At 43.1% G+C, this 25,166-nt stretch overlaps 1 protein-coding gene across 7 annotated transcripts in view; it reads left to right on the top strand.

Annotated features, from left to right (window-relative positions):
- The window catches only part of SH3PXD2A (SH3 and PX domains 2A), a 271,900-nt gene that overhangs the window by 171,390 nt on the left and 75,344 nt on the right, over positions 1-25,166 (top strand). For 4 of the 7 annotated variants that reach the window (XM_056849281.1, XM_056849279.1, XM_056849284.1 and 1 more), the window contains one exon: positions 9,548-9,592. The exons of the other annotated variants lie outside the window; for them this stretch is intronic. In XM_056849281.1, coding sequence (XP_056705259.1) covers positions 9,548-9,592 — 45 coding nt within the window. The remainder of the gene's footprint in view (positions 1-9,547; positions 9,593-25,166) is intronic. 7 annotated transcript variants of the gene reach the window in all.

The following is a 25,166-nucleotide window of genomic DNA, read 5'->3' as shown; positions in this document are numbered from 1 at the left end:
GTGGCAGGCATCTTCAGAGTAGTAACACTCAGTAGTAACATGTGTTACTACTCTGAAGATGCCTGCCATAGTTGCTGGCGAAACGTCAGGAAAGAAAATTCCAAGACCGCGGTTACACAGGTTTTCTTTATCGTCTGTTGACACTGGCACCTAGTTGGGAAAAGCTGGCGGTATTTAAAAACAGTCTAATTATATTGTCGAAGGCTTTCACGGTCAGAGTTCATTGGTTCTTGTAGGTTATCCGGGCTGTGTGACCGTGGTCTTGGTATTTTCTTTCCTGACGTTTCGCCAGCAGCTGTGGCAGGCATCTTCAGAGGAGTAACACTGAAGGACAGTGTCTCTCTTCAGTGTCTCTCTTCAGTGTTACTCCTCTGAAGATGCCTGCCACAGCTGCTGGCGAAACATCAGGAAAGAAAATACCAAGACCATGGTTACACAGCCCGGATAACCTACAAGAACCAGTCTAATTATACATTATCACTCACGCCTCTACTGCTGGCTAAATAAGGTGACCATGCACAAAGACAAATGGGGCTCCTCTACTTGTGTAGAAAGATTAATTTTAGCACCTCTGTACTTTCCCTCTTGTTTCACAAGCAGGTTGTCCCCATCCTCTGCTAAAAGGTATGGCAGTAGCCGGAAGACCTATTCTAATGTACTCTTCTCTTGCCTCAGGGTTAGTTCACATGTAGTTTAATCTTAAATGATGGAGCATTCAAACTATTTCAAAGATAACTTTTAAGATAGGATTACTTTCCCCTGCTTCCTGAGTGGTAGAAACTGTGTGACACTGGCAAGCACTTTCTTGAGGATCTGCCTCTGCATAGCCTGAAGGAAAGGGTCTGTCCCAGATGCCCTGGGGCCAGAGCACGGCTGATTCAGTTCCCCTGGCTGGTCAGATTATGTCAAGAGATAAACACAGGAATCACTGTATTGGACTTGAAGCATGACAAGCTCTTTCTTGTGCAGCTCTGACTTTTTTCCTGCTTCTAATGATACAGTATGGGTGTATTTTGGCATCATGGGGCCTGCTCAGTGAAATATTAGGGTTTTCTTATGGAGAAGAAGGAAGATTCTTAAGGAAGAATCACAATGGCTTACCATCACCTTCCCTTCCCCTCCCCACAACAGACACCCTGTGTGGTAGGTGGGGCTGAGAGAGCTCTAAGACAGGTATGACTAGCCCAAGGTCACCCAGTTGGCTTCATGAGTAGGAGTGGGGAAACCAACCCAGTTCACCAGATTAGCGTCCGCCACTCATGTGAAGGAGTGGGGACTCAAACCCAGTTCTCCAGATCAGAGTCCACCGCTTCAAACCACCACTCTTAACCACTACACCAGGTTTGAATCTCCACTTTGCCATAGAGCTTGCTGGCTGATCTTGGGCCAATCACCCACTCTCAGCCTCGCTACCTACTTCACAGGGTTATTGTTGTGAGGATAACATGGACGACAGGAGAATAATGTAAGCTGCTTTGGATCCCAATTAGGGAGGAAAAGGTAAAAGGTAAAGGTCCCCTGTGCAAGCACCTGGTCATGCCTGACCCATGGGGTGATGTCACATCCCGACGTTTCCTAGGCAGACTTTGTTTGCGGGGTGGTTTGCCAGTGCCTTCCCCAGTCATCTTCCCTTTACCCCCAGCAAGCTGCGTACTCATTTTACCGACCTTGGAAGGATGGAAGGCTGAGTCAACCTTGAGCCGGCTACCTGAAACCAACTTCCGTTGGGATCGAACTCAGGTTGTGAGCAGAGCTTGGACTGCAGTACTGCAGCTTACCACTCTGCTCCACGGGGCTCACTGGGGAGAAAAGCAGCATACAAATATCAAAAAATAAATGGTTGGATTGAGCCTTGACTCTTTTTCAGAGAGGTTAGTTAACCTAAAAGGCTACATTCTGGTTAAGATTCTTCTGAGGGGAGTTTGTCTCATATATCCAATTGCGTATCTGTGGTGGGACAGTGCTGTGAGGACTGAATCGTATTTCTGGAAGAACATAGTTTAGTTTGCTGCTGAAAGAAGGAGATAATAAAATTCCTCTGCAGCAGCACACAATATGCTTGCTGCAGCCTGGTGGTGTGTATGTATGCTTCCTTCACCAGAGATTAACACTAACTACAACACAATTGTATAAAGAAGGCCCCAAGCAAAATACCAACAGGGAAAAAATGAAGCAAGTGAAGACTTATTGTGTTACATCTAGCCAGCAGCCTAGGCCTCCTAGTCTTTAAGTGACTGGCGCTGACTAAAAGATTTGGGAAGGGGGGAATCTGTGCTTTCTATACTGTTTTGGCAGGTGTCTCTTCTGAAATACTTTCTTTTCTCTATGACTTGATCTGGCCTGAAGCACTGGAATTTCTAATTTACTGTATGAACCACCAGCGCATGGTAGAATGGTCGTTCTGGCTCACTGCATCTTGCCACTTGAGGCCACTCATCACTGTCTCTGCCCAGGAGCCATTGCAGCTAATCCTCTCCTTGTGTCCCCCAGCCATCTTTAAAAATAGCAGAATCATTCTTTGGGGCTTTGTGAACTCTCATGATATTCCTTCCTCTCACAACCATTTGGATACCCTTTTGGTTGCCCTGGCAGACTTATTTATTTATTTGCTTCGTTTATACCCTGCCTTCCTCCCCTATAAGAGCCCTGTGGCACAGAGCGGTAAGCTGCAGTACTGCAGTCCAAGCTCTGCTCACGACCTGAGTTCAATCCCAATGGAAGTTGGTTTCAGGTAGCCGGCTCAAGGTTGACTCAGCCTTCCATCTTTCCGAGGTCGGTAAAAGATGGAAGAGAATTACATAAACCAGCATGGTTTATGTAATTCTCTTCCATTTTATCCTCACAACAGCCCTGTGAGGTAGGTTAGGCTGAGAGTATGGGACTGGCCCAAGGTCACCTAGCAAGCTTTCATGGCAGAGTGGGGAACAGTAGCTCAGTGGTAGAGCATCTGCTTGGAATGCAGAAAGTCCCAGGTTCAATCCCCGGCATCTCCAGTTAAAGGGACTAGGCAAGTAGGTGATGTGAAAGGGTCTGCCTGGGACCCTGGAGAGCTGCTGCCGGTCTGAGTAGACAATACTTACTTTGATGGTCCAAGGGTCTGATTGAGTATGAGGCAGCTTCATGTGTTCATGTGGGGATCTGAACCTGAGTCTCCCAGATCCTAGCCTCTATACTATACCATGCTGGCTGATATGCTGATTATTTTGGTTGCTCAGGCAACCAAAAATGATGGCTGAACTAATGCAAAAGGAAGAAATCCACAAGATTCCTCAAAGCCCTTGTCCCCTGCATTTAATTAAGGCTGGAGGTTATATTTGTAATGACAGTAGAGGATAACAGCCAAACAACCAGCGTCAGAACATGCCCTGTGTGTGAAGCCCTTCATTGCTGTTGTTTCTTCACTTAATGCCAAAGGCCTAAAGTTAAAGAGGAAGTAAAAGAAGCAATTTCCTTCTCAGTGGTTTTAATGCTTGCTTTATAACATCCAAGAGGATTGACTTAATTTTCTACACTTTGGGTGAGAAATTACACTTTCCTGTGGCAAAATTTCAAATGGGTTGCCTTGGCCAAAAGAAATCTGATACTAGAGGACCACGTCTTTCTCCATGATCCTGTGCAGCAGCTTTGCTCCTCCCAGCAGGGTCTCCTGTCCGGGGCTTATTCTGCCATATGCTCTATGAGAGCTTGAAAACAGGATAGGGTTTCTGGCTGTATCCTTTTGTCATTTTGAATGGCACTGAACTCAGTGCCTTAGTTCCTTGGGTATGTGATGGTTAGGTCGGGCAAAGACATCATTATTGTAACAGGAAGCAAATGTGCCATGAGGTGTTTATCTGGGATTCTACCGTGACTGTGAACAAGGAGTACTATGCTTTCTTAAATCTAATAAGTGGCATTCCATCCTAGCAGTTTTGGTCACTGTGGTAGTTAATGTCAAAGGAGTCGATTGCTTGGCTTTGGGTCAAACCTACAAGAGTGCCGAATGACATTCAGTACAGCAGACATGGCCAGTCTGGTAAGGTTTTTGTTGTATAGATGGGATATATGTTGATTTAGCTACGTGACTGTGGTATAGAATCCAGTCCATGTTACATCTAAACTTCTGGTGTTGCACGTTCTGGTTTTATGGAAGTTTCCTTCCAAAACAAATACAGGCTACTTGAATTTTAATTTCAATGTAGCATGTCCAGTTCTTAGATTTAACAAAAGTATTCTAGATGCTTTATTGCCCCAGCTCTGCATACTGCAATCTTTCTGATGATCTGTACTTCTTCACGGGGACTCTAAATGCACCTAATCAGTTAAGTGATACTGTCTGGTCATCAGCCAAAGTTCCCTCCCCATTTTTGGCAGGCGTTCAGCTCTTGCCCAGATTCCTGCCATTTCCTCCTAGCTTGCATAGCTGTAAATGTTATTGATGGCAATGAAGCTATCCAGACTCTCTCTTAAAACCCAGCTGTACCACTCGGACCCTAAAATAGCAGTGTTATAGCCTCCTTCGGATCTGAATGCATGCTGGCTTAATATAGCAACCATATGGGAAGGGGGGGGTGGAGTTGCAATCTGTCTGGACTCCCTGAAATTGGAAAGCTCCCCGTGGACCTAAAGTGTTCAGACAAAACAAAATAATCCTATAGATTCCTAATGTCTCAAATGAGATCGAGACTCTTTCTTTAAGCAAAAAAGGCAACATATATTGCGCTTTGAATGAAACGGAAGTGGAAATTTTCTCCCTTGCACTCTTCTTGCCAGTGAAGATTAACTGCATTTATTGTCTAAAAACCAATTGTGTAAAAAGTCAGAATGTGCCTCGTTCATGCAGTGCATGTGTATTATCACTGCTCAAGATACAAACTGGAAAAATGGCTCTTGTAGCTGTAGAGGGGTTGGGCATTATGGGGTTCTCCCCCCCTCCCCAATCTGGGACTTTGTGGACCATGTGATCTCTTCTGAGGCACTGTTGAGTCGCATGAACGCCAGATGTGAATATTTTCAAGCAGTTTGTGCGCAGAGTATAAACCAGGCAGCTCTGTTTACGTGGCAAGTAGAAATGTATTCTGATTGGTCTGTGAAGGAACAGAGAAAGTGGGTGTTGGTGACAGAACTTGAAACAGGACAACAAACTAATGTTTTAAAAGATGAACTCTATATTAAACAATGCAAATGAGGGTTCAGTGCTTCTCGTTTCTTATTGAAAAAGGCATTATGTTACATAGAAACGGTGTGTGTATAAACATCTGGAGAAAGAACTACTATTTCTCTTGGTATAACAGCAAAATGGAAAGCCCCCACCCCCAACAAATTTAATAAAAGGCAGGGTTAACTTGCAACAGAATACTTGACTTTTGGAATTCCCTGCTGCTACTGCAGAAGTGATACAGTGAAGCTGTGGAGGGTTTCCAGACAATCTGTTAAAGCGTACCAAATGCTCATTTGTTGCAAGCAACCTGTACATCTTGGTGCACGGCATAACAACAATAATGTGCACAGGCCTGCTTCATTTGTTCTGGAGAATAAAGAGAGAGAGAGAGCACTTGGGTAGTAGAATGGCTTGCCCTGCTTCAGAGTGCAGGTAGTAGATTCCACCACTGAGCATTCCTTTCCACTTAAAAACGCTATGCACGTAGAAAACTATCACAGCAAGGAAAACGTTTCTAGACTCCCCCTTCCCCAGTTGCTTGCTGTTCTGGTTTTCTTTGCATGGGGAGGGGATTAAAATAAGAGAGCATTTAAACTGTGATCCTATCTCCTGTAGTCTGAAATGGTACCATCTGCTCTACCACCTCATTCTCCCTTGTATGTGAGTTAGGTTGTAGGCCTGTCGAAAGAAACCATGCTATAGAATAGCACTTATTTGTAGCACATTAAATGTAAAAAAATAATCTGTAGTCCTTAGGCCTTACACGCTCATACTGTAGGCTGAGTAGGGGAGAGTAATACTGTGTGTGTGTATGTGTATGTACTAGGTGTCCAAGGTCACCTAGTGGCGTGCTTTATACATAAGGTCTACATTTGGACACCTCATAACTGTAGTTAAGGAAAAATGTGTACCAACTAGGGTTCCCAGGTCCCTCTTCATCACCGGTGGGAGGTTTTTGGGGCAGAGCCTGAGGAGGGTGGGGTTTGGGGAGGGGAGGGACTTCAGTGCCATGGAATCCAATTGCCAAAGCAGCCATTTTCTCCAGGTGAACTATCTCTATCAGCTGGAGATCAGTTGTTATAGTAGGAGATCTCCAGCTAGTACCTGGAGGGTGGCAACCCTAGTACCAACCAATCTGTTCACATGCACCACTTATTCCTCTTAGCTGCCACCCTTTCCCATGCCCTGAACCAGTGCTTTGAGGTAGTGCTCTAGTTCCTAAGGCAGAGCAAGCTGAATCCAGACATAATTGAGTAATACTGACTGAAAAGACTGATGTTTTGGATGGAATTGGCATTGGAAGAGCAGATTAAGAGCTTGAGGATGCTCATGGATCCAGCATTGCTGTCTGAAAAGGGTGGACTGCAGCAGTACGCTGTTTGTGGGACTGCCCTTAAAGACAAAAACTACAACAGGTTCAGAATATGGCAGCTCACCTTTTGACTATAGCTCATTTGTTAGCATATTGCTGTAGGCTTAGGAGGTTTGTGTTGGTTGCTTCTCTGTTTCTGGGCTCAAGATGCTTGTTTTAACCTTCAAAGCCATGCGTGGCTGGGGCCCACATATCTGACGGACCACCTCTCCATATATGGACCTGCCTGCCAGGTGCATTCATTTTGCCAACTTCTCCTCACTGTCCCCTTCTAGGTGAAAGCGAGGACCAGTTGCTGGCCTTTTTCATCGAGAGCTTTGGAACAGGGCTACTGGTGGAGGGTCCACGTGACACCCTTTCTTCCAGCCAGCTATGTGGAATGGTTTTCAAGAAAGCTTTAAATCTAAAGGAAATCAGTTGGCTGGGTTCATCCAGGTTTAAACGGTTAGCATTTATACTATTGGGATTTTAAGATTTGAAACGATTGAAACCATTTTGAGTCCACACTCAGTGAAGAAAAGAAGGTGGTGGCAGGGGAAAGTGCTGTCAAGTCACAGCTGACTTATGGGCAACCCCTTGGGGTTTCCAAGGGAAGAGGGAGGTAGTTTGCCATTGCCTGCCTCCGCGTGGGCTGAAAGAGCTCCAAGAGAACTGTGGTTGGCTGAAGGTCACCCAGCAGGCTTCTTGTGGAAGAGTGGGGAATCAAACCACGGTCCTCCAGATTAGAGTCTGCCGCTTTTAAACCACTACACCACGCTGGCTCTCAAAAACAAGGCAAAAGTATAAAAATAAATAAAATAATAAAGTGTTCGGCCTCTCTTATACTGATGATATAAGAAACTGCTTTGTCAACTGCCTTAAGATTGCTATAAAGTAAAGAAAGATGGTATAGAAATGTGTTAAAGTAATGCTAAGCAGATATTTAGAAGCAGATAGGCTAGCTGTCTTCCCCTTCGGAAGCCCTCTCATCTTTGTCTAGCTGCTGTCAGATGAGGGGAGCTCTGGTGTTCTTCCTATATATACATTCATCTTTTTCTTTGGACGTCTGCGCTGTAGCTTGCCAGGGTTTCCCCCTCCAGTTCCCTGCCTTTTAAATGCTCTGCCTTAGATCAGCTGCTGTGTGTGTGTGAGGGGGGTTCATGTGAAGGGGGAGAAATGCTTCATTTAAAAATTTACAGCTAAGTAGCATTCAGGGCAATCTGATTAAACGGCAAATGTGAGAGTAACTTGGTTCCACTTCAGTTGGGGAAACCAGTTCCAGGATAAAATCTTGCTCTCTTTCTCTCTCAATCCCCTGCACCAAGTAGATCAGTTGTGTACTATTAAAAAAAAACAACCCCCAAAAACAAAACCTCATCATGTGCCACTGCAAGAGCATATGGTTCCAATAGAGCCATAAGCTCGAGGCATTTTCTTATTCCAGATATTTTTCATCATTGCCTGTTTTTTTGGCTCTTTCAATATTGGTTTGGCATGGCCATTGCAAATGCTGTTTGGGGTAGCTGGGGAGTTCTGAAATATTTTCCCTGGATGGAATTATTCTGTGGCTTTATTTCATTACGCTGTCACCTCTGTTTCTCTTTACCCAGTGAAACCTCAATAGCAAGATGCAGTATGTATGTTGTTTTTCATGCCATGCATGAACTCCTCCTAAAATAAAAGCCTCATGGAAAAGGTTTAGCCCCAGAAGCTGATTTCAGTGCCATGGCTTGGCTCTGGAACATCTAAAATAATGCCCTTGAGCACATGCAAAATGCCTTTCCCATACCATTCAATTACCAGTTGGCAGTCACACAGTTTAGTATGAGGGTAAAGGCTTTCCAGGTAAAAGAGATGCCGTCTCTTCAAGAAAGCAGAATTCATTCAAGAATGTGTATGAGCCAATATGTGAATGAGCCAGTGTGGTGTAGTGGTTAAGAGTGGTGGACTCTAATCTGGAGAACCGCGTTTGATTCCCCACTCCTCCATGTGAGCTGTGGACTTTAATCTGGTGAACCAGGCTGGTTTCCCCACTCCTACTCATGAAGCCAGCTGGGTGACCTTGGGCTAGTCACAGTTCTTTCCAAACTCTCTCAGCCCCACCTGCCTCACAGGGTGTCTATTGTGGGGAGAGGAAGGGAAGGAGATTGTAATCCGGTTTGATTCTCTTTAAAAGGTAGAGAAAGTCAGTATATAAAAACCAACTCTTCTTCTATTTAACTTTGCATCTTACAGCTGGTGAAATTGAGGCATAGGATTTACTTGGAATACTGTGTACAGTTCTGGTCACCATACCTAAAAAAGGATATTGCAGAGGTTGAGAAGGTGCAGAAAAGAGCAACCAAAATGATTTGGGGGTCACAGCAACTAGCCTATGAGGAGTGGTTAAAACGCTAAGGGCTGTTTAGCTTGGAAAGAAGGCAGTTAAAGGGAGACATGATAGAGGTCTATACAATTATGCATGGTATGGAGGGAGTGGATAAGGAGAAGCTTTTCTCCCTCTCTCATACTACTAGAATGTGGGGTCATGTGCTGAAGCTGGAAGGTGACAGATTCAAAACTGATAAAAGGAAGTATTTCTTCACACAGTGCATAGTTAAATTGTGGAACTCACTTTCATGGAGGAGAGGGCTATTCATGGCTACTAGTAAAAATGAATACTAGTCATGATGCATACCTATTTTCTCCAGGATCAGAGGAGCATGCCTATTATATTAGGTGCTTTGGAACACAGGCAGGATAATGCTGCTGCAGTTGTCTTGTTTGTGGGCTTCCTAGAGGCACCTGGTTGGCCACTGTATGAACAGACTGCTGGACTTTATGGACCTTGGTCTGATCCAGCATGGCTTTTCTTATGTTCTTATTCTTTGCCTGTTGTCTACAGATTTCTACCATGGGAATAATTTTGCAATTCCTAATGTCCTTCTTTAGCAGCTCTTTCTGATCAACAGTTTCTTGAGTAGTGAGAGTTCTGCAAGGCAGGAAAACTTTCTCTGTTTCTAATGTCTCTTCTGCTTTTCTTATTTCTCTGCTGCTCCTTTTCTTGGACTCTGAAGTTTGGATGTCCAGCTTGTCTGATTCTCCAAAGAAGACTATTGCAGGTACAACATTATGCTTGTATGTGTTTGAGCTTGCATTTCAGAATCCTGGGTGTATTTGGATTGGAGCTGTCTGAGCTTTGGAGAAGTTACAGGGGAGACAAATGGCAAGTACAGGAAGGATTAAGAGGCCCTCATCCACATGTCCATTGGTTCTGGAAGCCAACCCCCACTCTCACACACCGTGCTTCATATCCAGAGAAGGTTTACCCATATTTAAATACAGAGTCTAGTTTGGCCTTCTAGAGTTGGATTATAAAATTTGCAGCTATGATACTCATCACTTTTCCATGCAATTTTTATTCTGCTACACCATGATAGATATAAGTCCCCCCCCCCCCATACCATCAGTTCAAACTGGGTAGAATGTACGTTGGGCGCTGAGGTCACATTGATTCTAAAATGGAATGTTAATTGTGTTTTAATACATAATTTTTTTGGGGAGGGGGGTCCAAATATGATTCCGATAACTCTGTTCTATCCTTAAGTGAGAGATGACATGTGGTAGATTTAACTTCCTGCACTGAGCAGATTTATGGTGGCCCGACAGAGGGCCTGAAGATTTGGCTTGTGCCCAGGCCACTGTCTGTGGAAGGCCTGGATGGATGAGGATGACACCAATTCCAGCCATGCCTTCAACAGTGCCACCATTCAGACTATTAAAATCCCCAGGGTGTCTTAGAATATCAAAAGATCCATCAGCCTAGAAGGGTTGGGGGAGCAGACTATTCTGACTGGTCCATTACCCCTCAGGGAATGTCAGGCCCAACAAGTTATTGATAGAGTTGCTCCCCAGTGTCCCCTCTCCTTCTCCAGGGGAAGCCCATGGTTTTTGCAAGAGCTGAGGGTACTGAAGAAGGTAGGGATACCATTGCCTAGTATACTTGAGAACTGGGACTAACAAAGCATAATCAATGCCTGAAGGACATATTAACTGAAGATTGAGCTTGTGGCTCATCAAACTGTTCTGCTTTCTCAAATCTTTATCCTGCTATCCACCCATCCATCAAAATCACCAGCTATTTAAATGACATAGCTGGTGTCAGCTTTCATTTCTCTGTCTGGAATCTAACATTGTGGGAATAGATAAGCTATTATTTATCCCCCTGACCGTCTTAAAATTGCTTATTCCAGTGCAGTTTAAATTCCGAGCATGTTCCTTTTTTCATTGTGTATATCATCCAGCAGCATTATTATCTTATTTGGTTGTATTGCTGCTCAACAGCTAACTTTAAACCTACATCTGTTGTAAACCAAGATGAATCTTAAATGAGTTTTATAAAATGTTTTGTATTGAGCCCTACAGTTTGGGTTAACCCCCCCCCTCTCTCATATTATATATCCTTTTGATTCCTTTCTCAAACTTGAGTAATTCTTGTCACATGCACCTGTTTGTATCTTGATTTTATCAAGTTTGCTGTAAGCTGCTTCAAGTTTGAAAAGCTAATAAATGACATATTTGCATCTAATTTCTTATTGTCCCTTTCCTCAAATATCTTTTCAAAATGCTTCAGCATCTATTTCCCCCCTCTATCATCTATTGCTTTCTTCTGAATGTTGGTAGGCTTCTTTGTGGTCCTTCATGTCTGAATAGTATCATAGATGCTTTCAGTTTAAGATAGGGTTGCCCACTCCGAGTGAGGAAATTTGTGGATATTTGGGGGTAGAACCTGGGGAGGGCGGGTTTGGGGGAGGGACCTTAGTGGATAGGTGCCATATTCATGCTGATGGCAGGGATCTCCCCTTGGTGTCACTATTTGCTGCTGGGTATCTGGGCAGCAGCAGGATTAGCGCTGGCAAAATGGGGGCATGGTGACAACTTCTGGAGTGACCCAAAAGTGACATAATCATATCAGGCTATGCTCTAATATTCTTTCCAACTCTGTGGTCACACCAGAGGTTGTATCATCATGGCAGATAGGCTGATTGTGCCCCCGCCTCACTGTAAATCTCTGACTCCCCCATCTCCCACCAGTTGCCAGGCTATACGTGGCAGCCCTATAAACAGGGTATAATACCATAGCATCCACCTTCTGCAGTTTTCATTTTCTCCAGGGGAACTGATCCCTGTAGTCTGGAGATCAACTGTAATTCTAGGAGATCTCCACCCCCCACCTACAGGTTGGCAAGCCTACTTTAAAGGTTTATAAAGTTAACGCAGACTGAGGGTATTTCTTCTTAAATTTTTGTACCTTTCTTAAATGTCCTTTTACAAGTCCTCCATCATTTTCCACGTAGCAGCTTCTCAGAAGTTAACTATTTCACACTAACATTCCTACCAAAGGAACCTAGTTTCCAAATAATATTCCACAAAACCCAATTAATTTGTTTTCATCAATAATTGCACAATACTTTTGAGAAAGAACATGATCTTCCCAATGTTCACTACATATTTCACAGGAAAACAGGTTTCAAAATATTGCACAATCTCAAGTTTTCTTCCTCACCATTACACAGCTAGTTAGACCATGTTAATAATACAAGTGATCACTGGACATTTCCCAAGGCAAAATTTCATAATATTGCAAAATTTCCAATTTGATTCAACAACATTATCTGGCTAACACTATGCCTATAATGGAGGCGAGAAAGGAATTTCCCCCATGTTCATTTATTAAACGTAGCATAAGTTCAAATATTGTACCTATCTATATTAGATTAGGCTCCATTGTTGAACTAATCATACCCATAAAGGGAAAGGGGGCAGTAAAAGCATCTAATATTCATTACACTCTCCCCAGGGCCAAAATCTTATATTCCAATTAACAAGTCTCTAAAGTGTGGCCCATAAAATAAGTAATATATGATAGTCCCAAATAAAATTCATTAGCTGCATAGTCTGAAGCAACATGCCTTTGGTATGATACTACTTATGAACATTAATTACAATGCCTGAGGGCCAAGGAAAAGTTGACATGACCCAACCAAATTATACAAATTGGGCCCTCTATCCACATCACCATCAAATAAAGGGGGGTATCCTGTGGGTCAGAGAGGTAAGCTGCAGTACTGCAGTCCAAGCTCTGCTGAGTTCGATCTCGACGGAAGTTGGTTTCAGGTAGCCGGCTCAAGGTTGACTCAGCCTTCCATCCTTCCGAGGTCAGTAAAATGAGTACCCAGCTTGCTGGGGGTAAAGGGAAGATGACTGGGGAAGGCACTGGAAAACCACCCCGTAAACAAAGTCTGCCTAGTAAACGTCGGGATGTGATGTCACCTCATGGGTCAGGAATGACCCGGTGCTTGCACAGGGGACCTTTACCTTTTTAATCATACCCAGTAACTGAGGATTGATTAAAACAACAGTAGCAATTGCTATGATGCACTGAAGATGATTGTTGTGATCATGAGTTCCATTTATGAATTGCCACCTAATCCACCAAAAGTTCCATTAGTCACACACTATTAATGACTAGTACAACATAAAATTGTGCTGCTTTACAGAAATTAACAGCAGTCAGGACAGCATAAATGACAGGTTCACTTTTGTTTACTGATCTGAACATTACTATATAATGGCATCTGGTTACCATCTTCACATGCTAATATTCCTAAACTTCATGTGATTCTCATTTTTTCCCGTAGGATTTCTTCTTTTTTTCCCATTTGGCTTGAATGGCATTCTAGGGAAAGCAGTCACTTGCCCCTCATCAGCTATAGCTTCTAGCCAGCTCTGATGATCAAGAGAACCCTAGTACTGCTGACACCAAGAGTTCTTAGTTGTGAGTCAGCCCTTCAAGCTCATGAGATGAAGCTTACAAATAGGAATATTTATAACTTTCAGATGCATCTCTTCGGTGCCTAAGCTTTTAGACTTCTCTCATTTGCTATAAGGCATTCAGCAAAGATTGCATTTCTCTTAAAAACCTTTTAACAGTGAACAGCTATAAAATGTGTCTCCTCTGTAATGACCAGTCCTGGTCTCTAGTTGGAAAGTACGTTTTTCCTACCTCCATAATCTCTTAACACTATGGCTTAGTAGTCATCGGGCTCTAATGTGACATTTCTTGAAATGAAGTTTTAGTTGATGGGTAAAAACAGTTGAGAGCTTCCTCGAGTTTATGGTTAGGCTTTTTCTTAACAATTGCAGATACCAAATTAAAGGGCTTGCATGTATCCAGATGCTGTTCATTGCAGTGAGCATTACAGATCAGCGCTGAACAACTGCATTCATTCAGCAGGAGATTGATAGGACAGCTTAAAATTACATATACACCTTTCAACACCTAAAGAGGTGTGAAGTAACTAACTATTCCTGCACAATATGACGTATTACATATGTGGTTAATGGTATTTTCTTAATCCATAGTGTAAACTGTTGCCAGTGGTTGGCAACGTTCTTCGTAGATGACTACCTTATTAGTATGGGAACTTTGGTACAGCTAAGTAAGAATAGTGCATTATTATAGACACCATTATTGCATGATCCAATGATCTTTGTTAAAGGCATTGTTGCATAGACTAATAGTTATAACTCAGACATTTCCAAGTCAAACTAGATACATGATTGTATCAGCCAGGTTCTGTGCAAGCTCAGTCCCTCCCCCCCATGCTATTAATTGCTTCTTCTGTCCTTGAATATTCTCTGGCCCTGAGCACAACCCAGGGATTTACAGGTTATACTAGAGCCTACCCCTGAACAAGCATTTTCTGTGAATTAGAATAGTTATGATAAGAAGGCCAAATAGTCCCTGGAGTCCTTGTTCCTGGAAGAAGCAGATAACTCCTTGCCTAAGCTCCAAGGAGCATGTTTGCAGGGCTGGCAGCTAGTCTGCATAGCATGGAGAGGGGTGGGGGTGCAGAAGCCGTGGGAAGAACCAGAGGCAAAGATTTGCCCTTGGATTGTACATGCCTTACACTGAAGGCCACATGTGCTTCACTGGATGGGTTTTTTGGTTTAGAGAATTCAAAGCTCTTCCAGGTATCAAATTATGCTTTTTGACAATTAATAGAAAGCAAATTTTGCAGCCCATCTTATTCCTTTTGTGTACATGTTCATGGGAACTAGTATGAAGGGCAAAAGAGGAGAAGGAGATCTGTAGCTGTGCAATGTTGGTCATATTCTTAGTACCCACTATGAGACTGGCCAGGTTTACCAGGGTGACAGATTACCTGGTAATGGGACCTCAGCAAAGGTCCACTGAGAATGTTTCACCAAACTCTGAAAAGAAGAGGAAACTGTTGCTTTGCAAAACATTTGGTAGAAGCCAAGTAATACTTGTCTGCCTACACTTGTGCTGCTGTTTAGTGTTGTTAGGCTAAAATCAGCACCTTGAAAACCTCCCCTTCCCCCCTTCAATGCCAATTATTGCTTACTCTTACAGGTGGTAAAGTATGGTGATAAAATGTACCCATTCAGCACTTCCCCTCCAGTGCCAATTATTGCTTACTCATACAGGTGGTAAAGTATGGTGATAAAATGTACCCATTCAGCACTTCTCCTCTTCCCTAGTGGTTATCTGAATAGCAGTTTTCGTTAATGTACAAACATGCTGAAAGGCTCTTGACTGTAGGCCTCACTGGCTACACCCTGAAATTAATTGTGTAGTAGGTGCTGAAAAGGATCTCCCAAGACCCTAGATGGGTGCTGCCAGTCAGAGAAGACAGAACGGAGATAGCAAGTTGGACCATTGACCTAACTATGTGGCAGTTTTATATGTTCATATACTGGCTTCTGTAGTGTGCGAAGGACAACCCTTGATAAATTGTCTCTACATTGCACTAGAAAAGCTCTTTGGCCACCTCCTTGCTGCTTCCTTATGTACTTGTTGGGATACCTGCAGGAAATAGTTATGTCTGAAGCAGTAATGACTACATTTGGATTTTATGCACATGTTGATTCTCAACTGAGCATAGAGTTACATATTTCCCTCTTAACACTGATGGAAAGAAAGTTATTTCAGGCAGGTGGGGGAGAGGCTTAACCTTTTCCCCTACCCACAACTCATCCCATGCAAAATCTCCAGGCCACTTTTAATCCTGACCAGGAAGAAGCTCCTGGGGGTGCGGGAGGGTTCACTTGCAGGGGAAAATTGATAGGTGTGATGGTGGAGTTAAGCACCCCTCCATCCCTCACACCCATATTATCTTGGCATGCCAACTTGGGGAAAACATAAGCACTGAGCTAATGCGCATTCTTGCCTCATGTCTAATAGTTTGCTTCTAAACTTCTGTAAGCCAAATGCCCATCTTTCACAAATGATCTTCATTCCTTCCTCCTTAAAAGGTGTATATCTTTCTCTCTTCTTTCCACCCCTCTCTTGGAAGCAAAAAGTATCTACATCTACTGCAGCAAGTTGAAATGGGTCAAATGCCAAAGTGCTTAGAGGTGCTCTCCAACTGTTGGAGAACTCTGTCTGGCAGCTACTTGGATGCTCTCCAAGTGGTTTCACACATCTGTGTGCTGAATAACATTGCCGTAACTTTTTATACCTGTAACCTAGTTGATTGGACTCTGTAGAGTTTGAGCCAATTTTCCAAGAAATGGAGGTAGTTGGGGAATGGAATCTGACTTCACCCTTTCCTCTGTCTCAACTTTTTCTTGGCTGGATGACTTGTTTGAATCCAGCAAATATAAAGGGATTTAAAGTGTGTGTATGTGTAGGGAGGACAGCTTAGCAATCGAGGGAGAAGCTGTGATATATATTTCTACAAGGACTTTATTGGATGGTTCTTTGAAAATCTCTTCTTAAAAAAAGACAAGGCCAGATACTGCAGGAGCAAGAATGTGTCAAAGTATCAATAGGACAAGTGAACTATATATATTGTGTTTAATTTAAGCCAGGCACTTAAAGCCCTGATTTTGGTAACTGCATAGAGGGTAAATCTTCATGTAAAAATTCCAGATCTAAAATAGAGTTGGCTAAATTTCATTAATGAGTTGGTGGAAAAAAAGAGATGAGGTTTTATGGGAAAGAATGCCACGGCTCATAACAAAAGGTACCGGTATACACAGATTGCAAACTTAGAAACTAGAGAATCAATATAGTGTAGTAAAACTTAGAAAGAGAATCAATATAGTGTAGTTATTAAGAGTTTGGCCTAGAACTGGGGAGTACCCCTTTCACTCCTCATTTTGTCATGAAACTTGATATGTGATCTTGGGGCAAGCATATATGCTCTCTTTTAGCCTAACTTACCTTGTATGGTTATTGTGAGGATAAAATGGAGGGAGAATCATCTTGGTCTGAGGAAAGGCAGTATAAAAATAAATGGGGAGGGACTAGCTAGGCACGGCACAGAAGCGTTTAGGAGGTAATGTCCACATTTTCACACATACCGGTACTTTGTTAGCTTTATTTTACAACAAAGTGAAGTAGAAACTTGTAATCTTTAACTAACCATTTAAATCATCCATATATTCAAGAAGGCCTATACTGTAAAGCACTGGAGACAAATAGCATGGATCAGAAGTGGCTTCTTTGTATAAGCTACACTGGACAGGCTAATTTATTCCATTGTGAACCGTAGCAAATAGTGAAGGAAAGGTTTGGTGTAGCAAATGACCCCTTCTTTCCCCCCATCAGAATCCAGTTTACACTGAATAGTTGCACAGCCATCAAGAAGAAGTTGTACAATTAGTTTACTATTGTATGGTTAGCTTGTCATTTTGGAAGTTGGTAGAAAGTAGTAATAATGACTTTAAGGGTTTAATAAAGCTAGGAGTTTGCTCCATGTTCATCTGTTTAGACTTTTCAGTTGAAAATCTTTCAAAAGAAAAACATAAATATATGACTATTAACCTTTATTTAAAAATGCTGCTTTTTTCCCAAAACCATGTAAGGGTTACATCAGCAAACCCTTAGTATCTATTATACATCACTCACTAACTCAGGGCACCTTCCCTCAGCCACTCAAAGAGGCAATTATTTGTCCACTACCTAAAAAAAACTATCCCTCCAGAAAAATGATATGGCCAATTGTCACCCTATCTTTAATCTGCCCTTTCTGGGAAAAGTGATTGAGAGAGCAGTAGCAGACCAAATAAGGTCGTCTTGGATAAACTCATATGCACTGGACCCTTTTCAGTCTGGCTTCAGTTCAGGCTATGGCACAGAGATGGTACTGCTGGCTTTAGTTGATGACCTCTGTCTGTGTGTAGACAAGGGCCATGCCTCCTCATTGCTCTTGTTGGATCTATATGCATCCTTTGATGTATGAGATCATGCCATCTTGTTGAGGCACATGGAGGCAGAAGTAGGTATCAGGGGATGTGTTGAACTTATTCAAATAATTTCTCACAGATCAGACTCAAAGGTTGCTTTTGGAAACCAGTTATCCTCAGTGTGGGGCTTGTCCTGTGGGGTTCTTCAGGGTGCAGTTCTATTCCCCACTCTTTTCAATCTTTATGTAAAGCCCTTAGGACAAATCATTTGCAGTTTTGGGGTTTGTTGTCAATATGCTGACGATACACAGCTCTATATATCCTTCTCCAAATCTCCTAGGGATGCAGTAGAGTTCCTGAATCACTGCCTGGCCTGGCTAAAAGTGAACAGATTGAAAGACCCAAGTAATGCTGGTTGGGGGCGGTTTAGATCTTGAAGGCCATATAGTGCTCCTCGCTTTTGGTGAAGTTCAGCTGACCCTTGCTGATTCACTTAAAAGCCTTAGGGTTATACTGGATCCAATTGCATTGTGGGAGAAGCTTTCTTCCAATTCCGCCTCGCCCATAAAATGGCCTCTTACCTTGATATGGCTGACCTTGATACAACCTTTTATGCACAGGTTGTTTCTGCTGGATATACTGCTCTCTCGATGCACAGTATTTGCAGTCGCATTCTCAAATTGCTCTGCACAGGGACGGTTCCTCCAGAATTAATTCCCGGATTTACTTGGGGTTACTTGGAGTAAATTTCTGCATGCAGCTAGAAAAAATGCAATGTCTGAACCAATGGGAGTAATCACTGGTGTTGTCATTGTTACGCGGCTTGCCACCTTCTTTTTTTGATCACCAGAAAGATCGCTAGCAAAAAAGACTGTGGTCTATACCATTGTGTATAGCTTTCTTTCAGAAGAATCCTACTCTGTAATATTTGCACCATTTAATATGTCATGTTAATACTTTGCTTCAGTTCTATTTTTTAAGATTTCTGGTTGGTTCCAGACTTCTACAGTCCTAATCCTATTACATTGATTATTGAATACTGCATCCTGTTGATTATACTGGCTCACTCTGTAATCTACTTTGAGTCCCAGTGAGAAAAATAATGTGAATAAAATAAATATATAAATAAAATCCCCCTATTTGTTGCTGTGTTAGCACCATTTATCCTGAGGCAAGGGCTTCTTCTACAGTGCTTGGTCTACTCTCAGCACAGGGAGATTTTGTTTTCACATGACATATTTGTTCATTTATAACGATTACCATGTTCCTTTGGTGTGTTGAGTTGGTAGCTTTCCACCTAAGGAATTCCATTATGATTTCATGTGATCATTTTAGCCTGTGGCAATTAGAACCTTAACTTTGTTCTCCTGACGCTTTGAATATCTGTTGGCCATGGAGTTCTAATTCCACACAGTCTCCATTCTTCCAGATGATCTAGTTGTCTGTGTGTCTATAGTTTTCCTTCAACAAACGGCTTCTATGCCTTCCTTTAGATAGCAATGATTCATGGGATATGGAACCTCAAAGGTTTCAAGAGAGGGGAAGAAAGAAACTCATTGCATTGAGGAAAGTTTTTTTTTAATCCTTTACAAAATCTTTTACTACAAAATATATATCATCATGTGTCACATACTCTTGCCAGATACCATGTTACCAGTCAGGAACGTAGTAAGCTGTTTTATGTAAACCAGGCACCTGACATCAGTACTTACAATCAAAGATGATTGATAATGAGGGTGGTTTCGGAGGGTAGCCATGGTGGTCTGCAGTAGAACAGTTAGATTCGAGTCTAGTAGCACCTTAGAGATCACCAAGATTTTCGAGGTATGAGCTTTCAAGAGTCAAAACACCATTCATCAGATACAAGTCGGAATGGAAATCTCTGATCATGAGTGCTGTGCCTGCAAAGATGATCCAAAGCAATTCTAGCCAATGAAGGATCAGTGAGGATAAATTAAACTTATTCAGTGTGATAGCATTGCTTCCTAAATAAGCAAGCACAACATTTGCATCACCCACCCCCCAAAGTACTGGAAGCTGAGGGAAGGAGCGCCCAGGGCAGGAGGAAGGGAGGGTGTGTGCCATGCACGCATCCATGGTGCTAGTGGCCCCAGGGGCAGAGACAAACACACCGGGCAGGGCATGCAGCAGCCACCCCTGCAGAAAGAGAGGGAGAGCCATGCTTGGCTGAGCAGCACACACACCTGCCTCGGGCAGCCAGATGGACTGGCTTCCGTGGGGGGGCATAAGGGGGCAATGAGCTCTGGTGGGTCACTGCACTTCAGGAGCCCCGATCTGGAAGAGGCTGGACAGAGCTCTGAGAGCCAACCCAGGGCTGGGGGGCTCTCTGCAGCTGCAGGCAGAACTTCTACCCATGCCTGTGCTGGCACCCCTGCCTCTCATCATGCCCGGGACTGGGCAAGCGACAGCAGCTAGCACCTGGGCCGCGATGGTGTTCCTCTTCTCCCCCCTCTCTTTGGCCCAGGGCAAGTGCCCCTGGCAGACCCCTGCCCCAAGATCCGGCCCTGCTTATCAGAGAAACCCAGAGGAGAAGTCGTTGCAGTGTACCATAGAATCTACTTCTGCCTGGTAGCCTGTTGTTAACAATGTCTCATCTATTTAAATCTTATGCTGGATTTCCTATGTAGTCTATATGCAACTGCAGAAGTGAACAGAACTTCTTCCTGTCTTGAAACTGGACGGCTGCAGCTGCTCTTCCTGCTTAAAAAGTAGAAAATACTGTGGCACTGGGCTTTCCAGTGTTATTTGTGCAGGGTCCTCTATGATTGCCATAAGTGATAATCATACACGTGTCTTTTGGACACATTTATTTTTATTTATTTAAATGATTTCTATGCTACCTTTCAATCCAGCTCAGGATCCCCAAGGTGGCAAGCATTAAAGCATATTAAACACTAAAACATTTCAGATATATATAAAATATTTGAAAATTGATATTTAAGACAAAACTCGTAAACAGGAAGGAGGGCTAATAAGAATTAGTGAGGGAATGCCAAACAAAACAAAAAAAGTCTTGCAGAAGACAATGACAGAGGAAGACAGAAAGATCTCCCTAGGGAGGGAGTTCCAAAGTTTTAACACCATGACAGAGAAGTCCATCTGTCTAGCCTCAGATGGTGCGGGGCGGGGGGGAGGCACCTGAAGCAGGGCCTTTAAAATGACCAGAGAGGTCACGTAGGGTTTTGAGTATTGTCTATGCTGGCAATATATGCACTGTTTGTATGGTTTCCTACGTGCTACCTTATAGAAAAAGGAGCTGTTCTCTGAGTGCTATAGGTACCTTCATTCTCTAGTATATGAATAAATGATCTTATTAAAAAGGAGAATTGTAGTTCTTAATTTGAACTAGACATCCATAGCTGAATCTGTCTGCTTTTCTGTGATTAAACTTGGGGGATTGTGTTGCTGAATGATGGCTCTGGGCACACCCATTTTCTTATTCCACTCTAGGAATTGACATGCATTCCCGGCATTTGGAGAACATGGCTTTTATGCATGTTGGAGCCCCACATGCCTTTCAGAAATGGCTTGGGAGCGCTGGTGTGGTGTAGTAGTGAAAGTATTTCATTAGAACTGAGGATACTTGGGATTGAATCCCCACTTGTCCACTAAGTTTGCTTGATGTACTTGGTAGAGTCACTCTGTTCATCCTACCCAGTAAGAATAAAAAGGAAGCAGGGAGGCCTATGATCTGTTTAGTGGAAGGCAAAATAAATACGTTACCGGTACATGGTCCTTGCTACTGTATGTTCAGTAGAAATGTCAGTTATTACATTCCTGCACATGCATGTGCACATTCCCCCCCCCCTGCATCTTAAGCATGCAGCAGTGGCACTGGGGAAGTAAATATCTCTTGAGAATCCATTAATTGTCGGAAGGAACCCAGTTAATATTCAATTAGCTGAGTATTTGGATGATGGTGAAAGAAATATCTTCAAACACTTGCCATTCTATAAATAAAGTCTCTTGAGAGATGGAACCAATTAGACCACTCTTGGAGAAAGTTCTTACAAAATAGTGTAACTGTGCCAGCACAAATTCAGCAAGAAGAAGGAATCTTTTCTGCCCTTTGAGATGCTGGGGATCATCACTGCTGAAAATAGCTCATATGTTGGGTAGAATGATGCTGCAATGCTGAGAAACTATTTCTTAAGGACAGACTAGATGTCAAGCTTGAGATTGCCAACCAATGTTGCCAGTGTTTGGATTTAGCGGGTGACTCTCTTTAAACTCTTGGCTTTCTTTTTGCATGTAGAATAGTGTATAGAACCCATTGGCACAATGTACATTTTGACCTCGTCACCCTCTACATCAGGCATGACATAATGAGGATGTGATGGGCCAGTGTTAGGGTTGCCAACCTCCAGGTATTAGCAGGAGATCTCCTGGGATTATAACTGATATCCAGCCGATAGAGATCAGTTCACCTGGAGAAAATGGCCGCTTTTGCAATTGGACTCAATAGCATTGAAGTCCCTCCCGTTCCCAAATTCTGCCCTCCGCAGGCTCCGCCCCAAAAATCTCCAGGTATTTCCCAACACGGAGCTGGCACCCCTAGCCAGTGTAGAATCTTGACTACAGTACAGGGGGACTGAGCTATGTCTGACTGCTTCCTCCCAGCTCTGCTGCCATAACCAGTGGTATACCTTTTGTAGGCTAAGGGCAATACAGACGTCTGTGCAAGACCACGGCTTGAATGATTCCAAAATAACTATAGCTTTTTTCATTCATAATTGGGACTTCTAAACAGATCAGAAATTTATTTATTTTATCTATATCTCACTCTTCTCCCCAGTGGAGGCAATAGAAATAAACAGGAAAAGGAGGAGGCGTCTGAATACAGAACAGCCCCCCCCCCCACACTAGTGGATCTTCTTCTCTTGGTTACAACCCTCAAGTGAAGAGCTGAAGGCCAAGAGTCCTTTGGTTTGCACTTCTGAGGACAGCCAGGCATTAAATACCCATAGCAAAAAAGAAACTCAATCAGGTCTTGCCCAGCTGTTGCCAGCCAGTTAACACAGTCTTATCACTGCCTCTGCTCCAACCATAATAATGCCTTGAAAGAGCAAGGAAAACGTGTATATTTTCCCATTCTCTTTTACCATAATTATGAGTGTGATTGAATGGTTAAAGTGTGGATGTGTCCCCATGTCAAAATATCCCTACATGTTGAAGGCTGGAACACAAATAGTCATTACACAAAAAGTCTTGGGCTAGCTTTGTGTCCATTCCATTGGGGGTCAGTTATGCACAAGGGACCAAGCCCAGAGTTTATGCTGTTACGTGAACAAGAGTTACATAGGGAGACTTTGTGGCTACCCTTAGAAGTTCCAAATGTAGCAAGTTGCCACTGCTCAGGACTGAAATGGCCTACTGACTATTTGCTAAAAATAAAGAAGTGCTGAGTGGTATAACTCCAGCACATAGAAATGGCCTGCAATAATTTAATATAGGGTGAGTGTTTTACCAAGTGTTAATTCACAAACCCAGACTTTGGCAGATTTGATTGCCTGTGGTGTTCTATGATGTTCTTTGCCCTGGACACAGTGCCCACCTGCAAATTTTGGGATTTCTGCAAATCAGTGAGAACTTGGAGGTGGGGGGGAGAGTTGGGAGAAAAGGAGAGAGTTCTTATGTTACTCTGGCCTGGAACAGTAGAAACAGTGTGGGGTTTGCACTGCTTGTCTTCCAATACGTAGCTTGATATGAGGCACACACTCTCAATTCTCTGTGCATGAGGACTGGTGGTGGTGGGGAGGCAGTCCTTGGTTGGCTACCAGTAATTGGAGGAGGGCTTGGCAAAACCAGGCAAACCATTGTTTCTCCTCTTCTTGCCCCCCCCAACCCCAAGATGAGTCAAATATACCTTCTTAAATGTTTCTGATTTATCTCTTATTCAGAACAAATCCACTTTACTGATCCTAGAACCACTAAATCTGAAATACCCAGTTCACGGAGGCCGTGTTTTTCCAGGAAAGTTCTTCATGTCTTCTTTCCTACTTTTCCCTCACTCAGGAGCTCATACCTATTAAATTTGGGGGCTGTGAATCAAGGAAGTTAAAGTCCTTCATCAGAAAAACTTAAGGTTCACCCACGTGACCAGGCACAGTATGTTCTGTACTCCTGTCTTTGCATGTTGTGTTTAAAGGGGGGGGGGGTGAAGCTGCAGACAAAAGTTGGAATGCAGCAAAATAAAAGATGTTCCCTAAAGTGCTGCATTGTGAACGCATCTGTTCACCAAAGAAGCTAGCGCAATAACTAAGCTTTGTTTTTGAGCTTTGTGAGGAAAAGGCAAAAAAGCTGAAGCAGGGATCAAATTGGCTAATTAGGCTTGGCAGGAAAAGGCTGGAGCTCCACGGGGCTGTGGCTATCTTTTGGTCTTAACCACTGGATGAGCATTTGTGGCTGATCCTGTTCCCTGCCCCACAGCGCTTCCACAACTTTTTGAACAGCCACAGGGGCTCCTAGGCGAGAGTCACTAGATCAATTTCTGGGAGCTGCTACTATAGCCTCTCTTTCTCTTGAATTGTATTGAATTAATAATCTTGTAAATATCTCTTATAGCATAATTGCCAGCTTCCTTGAGGTTTCTGGTTTTTCACTTGTAAAAGGGAGGATGAGTTCTGGGGGTGGGGAGAAGATTTCAAGATTTCAAATGCCTTTATTCAAATACCTTCATTCCTTAATGTTGTGATTCTACTTTCGACTAGATTCCCATTGGTTGACTGCTATCGTCAGAAATTTTGCCACGTTTTTGGTTATCTCGGGATCCTTATCAGCTAATAGTTTGTAAAGTATTGTAGTGTTATTTGAGGAAAAGTTCAAAACTATAGGTTTTATGAGGTTTCCTCTTGGGGAATCATAAAGATGGCAGTCCAAAAGAATATGCGACAGGGAGTCAGGACATCCTACACCTCATCTGCAGACTGGGTGGGGAGAAAGGCACTGGCTTGAAAATATTTTTTTGTAGCAGGCTTCTGGTTGCAGGCACCATGGGGTGGATCTTCCTGTGGGTGTTCAGGGGTGGGCCACTGTTTATGTTCTGGGTGACTGAGCAAAGGGCTTTATGCTGCAGTTTGCTGCTGTTAGGAAATTAACCGACCCTCCGTCCTGGTGGTATAACATACCTTTGGAGTCTGTGGTTTATAATCATACGATCAACGCTAAGAAATGAACCAGAAAATTTGGAAGGGGGAAACAAGGGGCCTTGGGGCTCTGAGGAAAACCGTGGGGTTGGCATGTGGAGGTGGAGAGAGCGATTGAAGCACTTTGTGGCAATTTGGGGAGCTTTAAAAGTATAGTGAGTTTTACTATTCCAGGAATGGGGGTTTATTTTTTGTTTACGGCTGCCTGTCAAAAGCCGAGCGTTTTGTGTGTTGTGCCCTTTGATTTAATGAGGCATATTTGGGAGCGTCTTGTTTGGGAAGGGTGAGGAAAGCAGAAGGGAGAACTGTA

Source organism: Euleptes europaea, chromosome 5, assembly GCF_029931775.1.
Source record: "Euleptes europaea isolate rEulEur1 chromosome 5, rEulEur1.hap1, whole genome shotgun sequence".
In the NCBI taxonomy this organism is placed as follows: domain Eukaryota; kingdom Metazoa; phylum Chordata; class Lepidosauria; order Squamata; family Sphaerodactylidae; genus Euleptes; species Euleptes europaea.
This window is presented reverse-complemented; position numbering and strand designations above follow the sequence as displayed.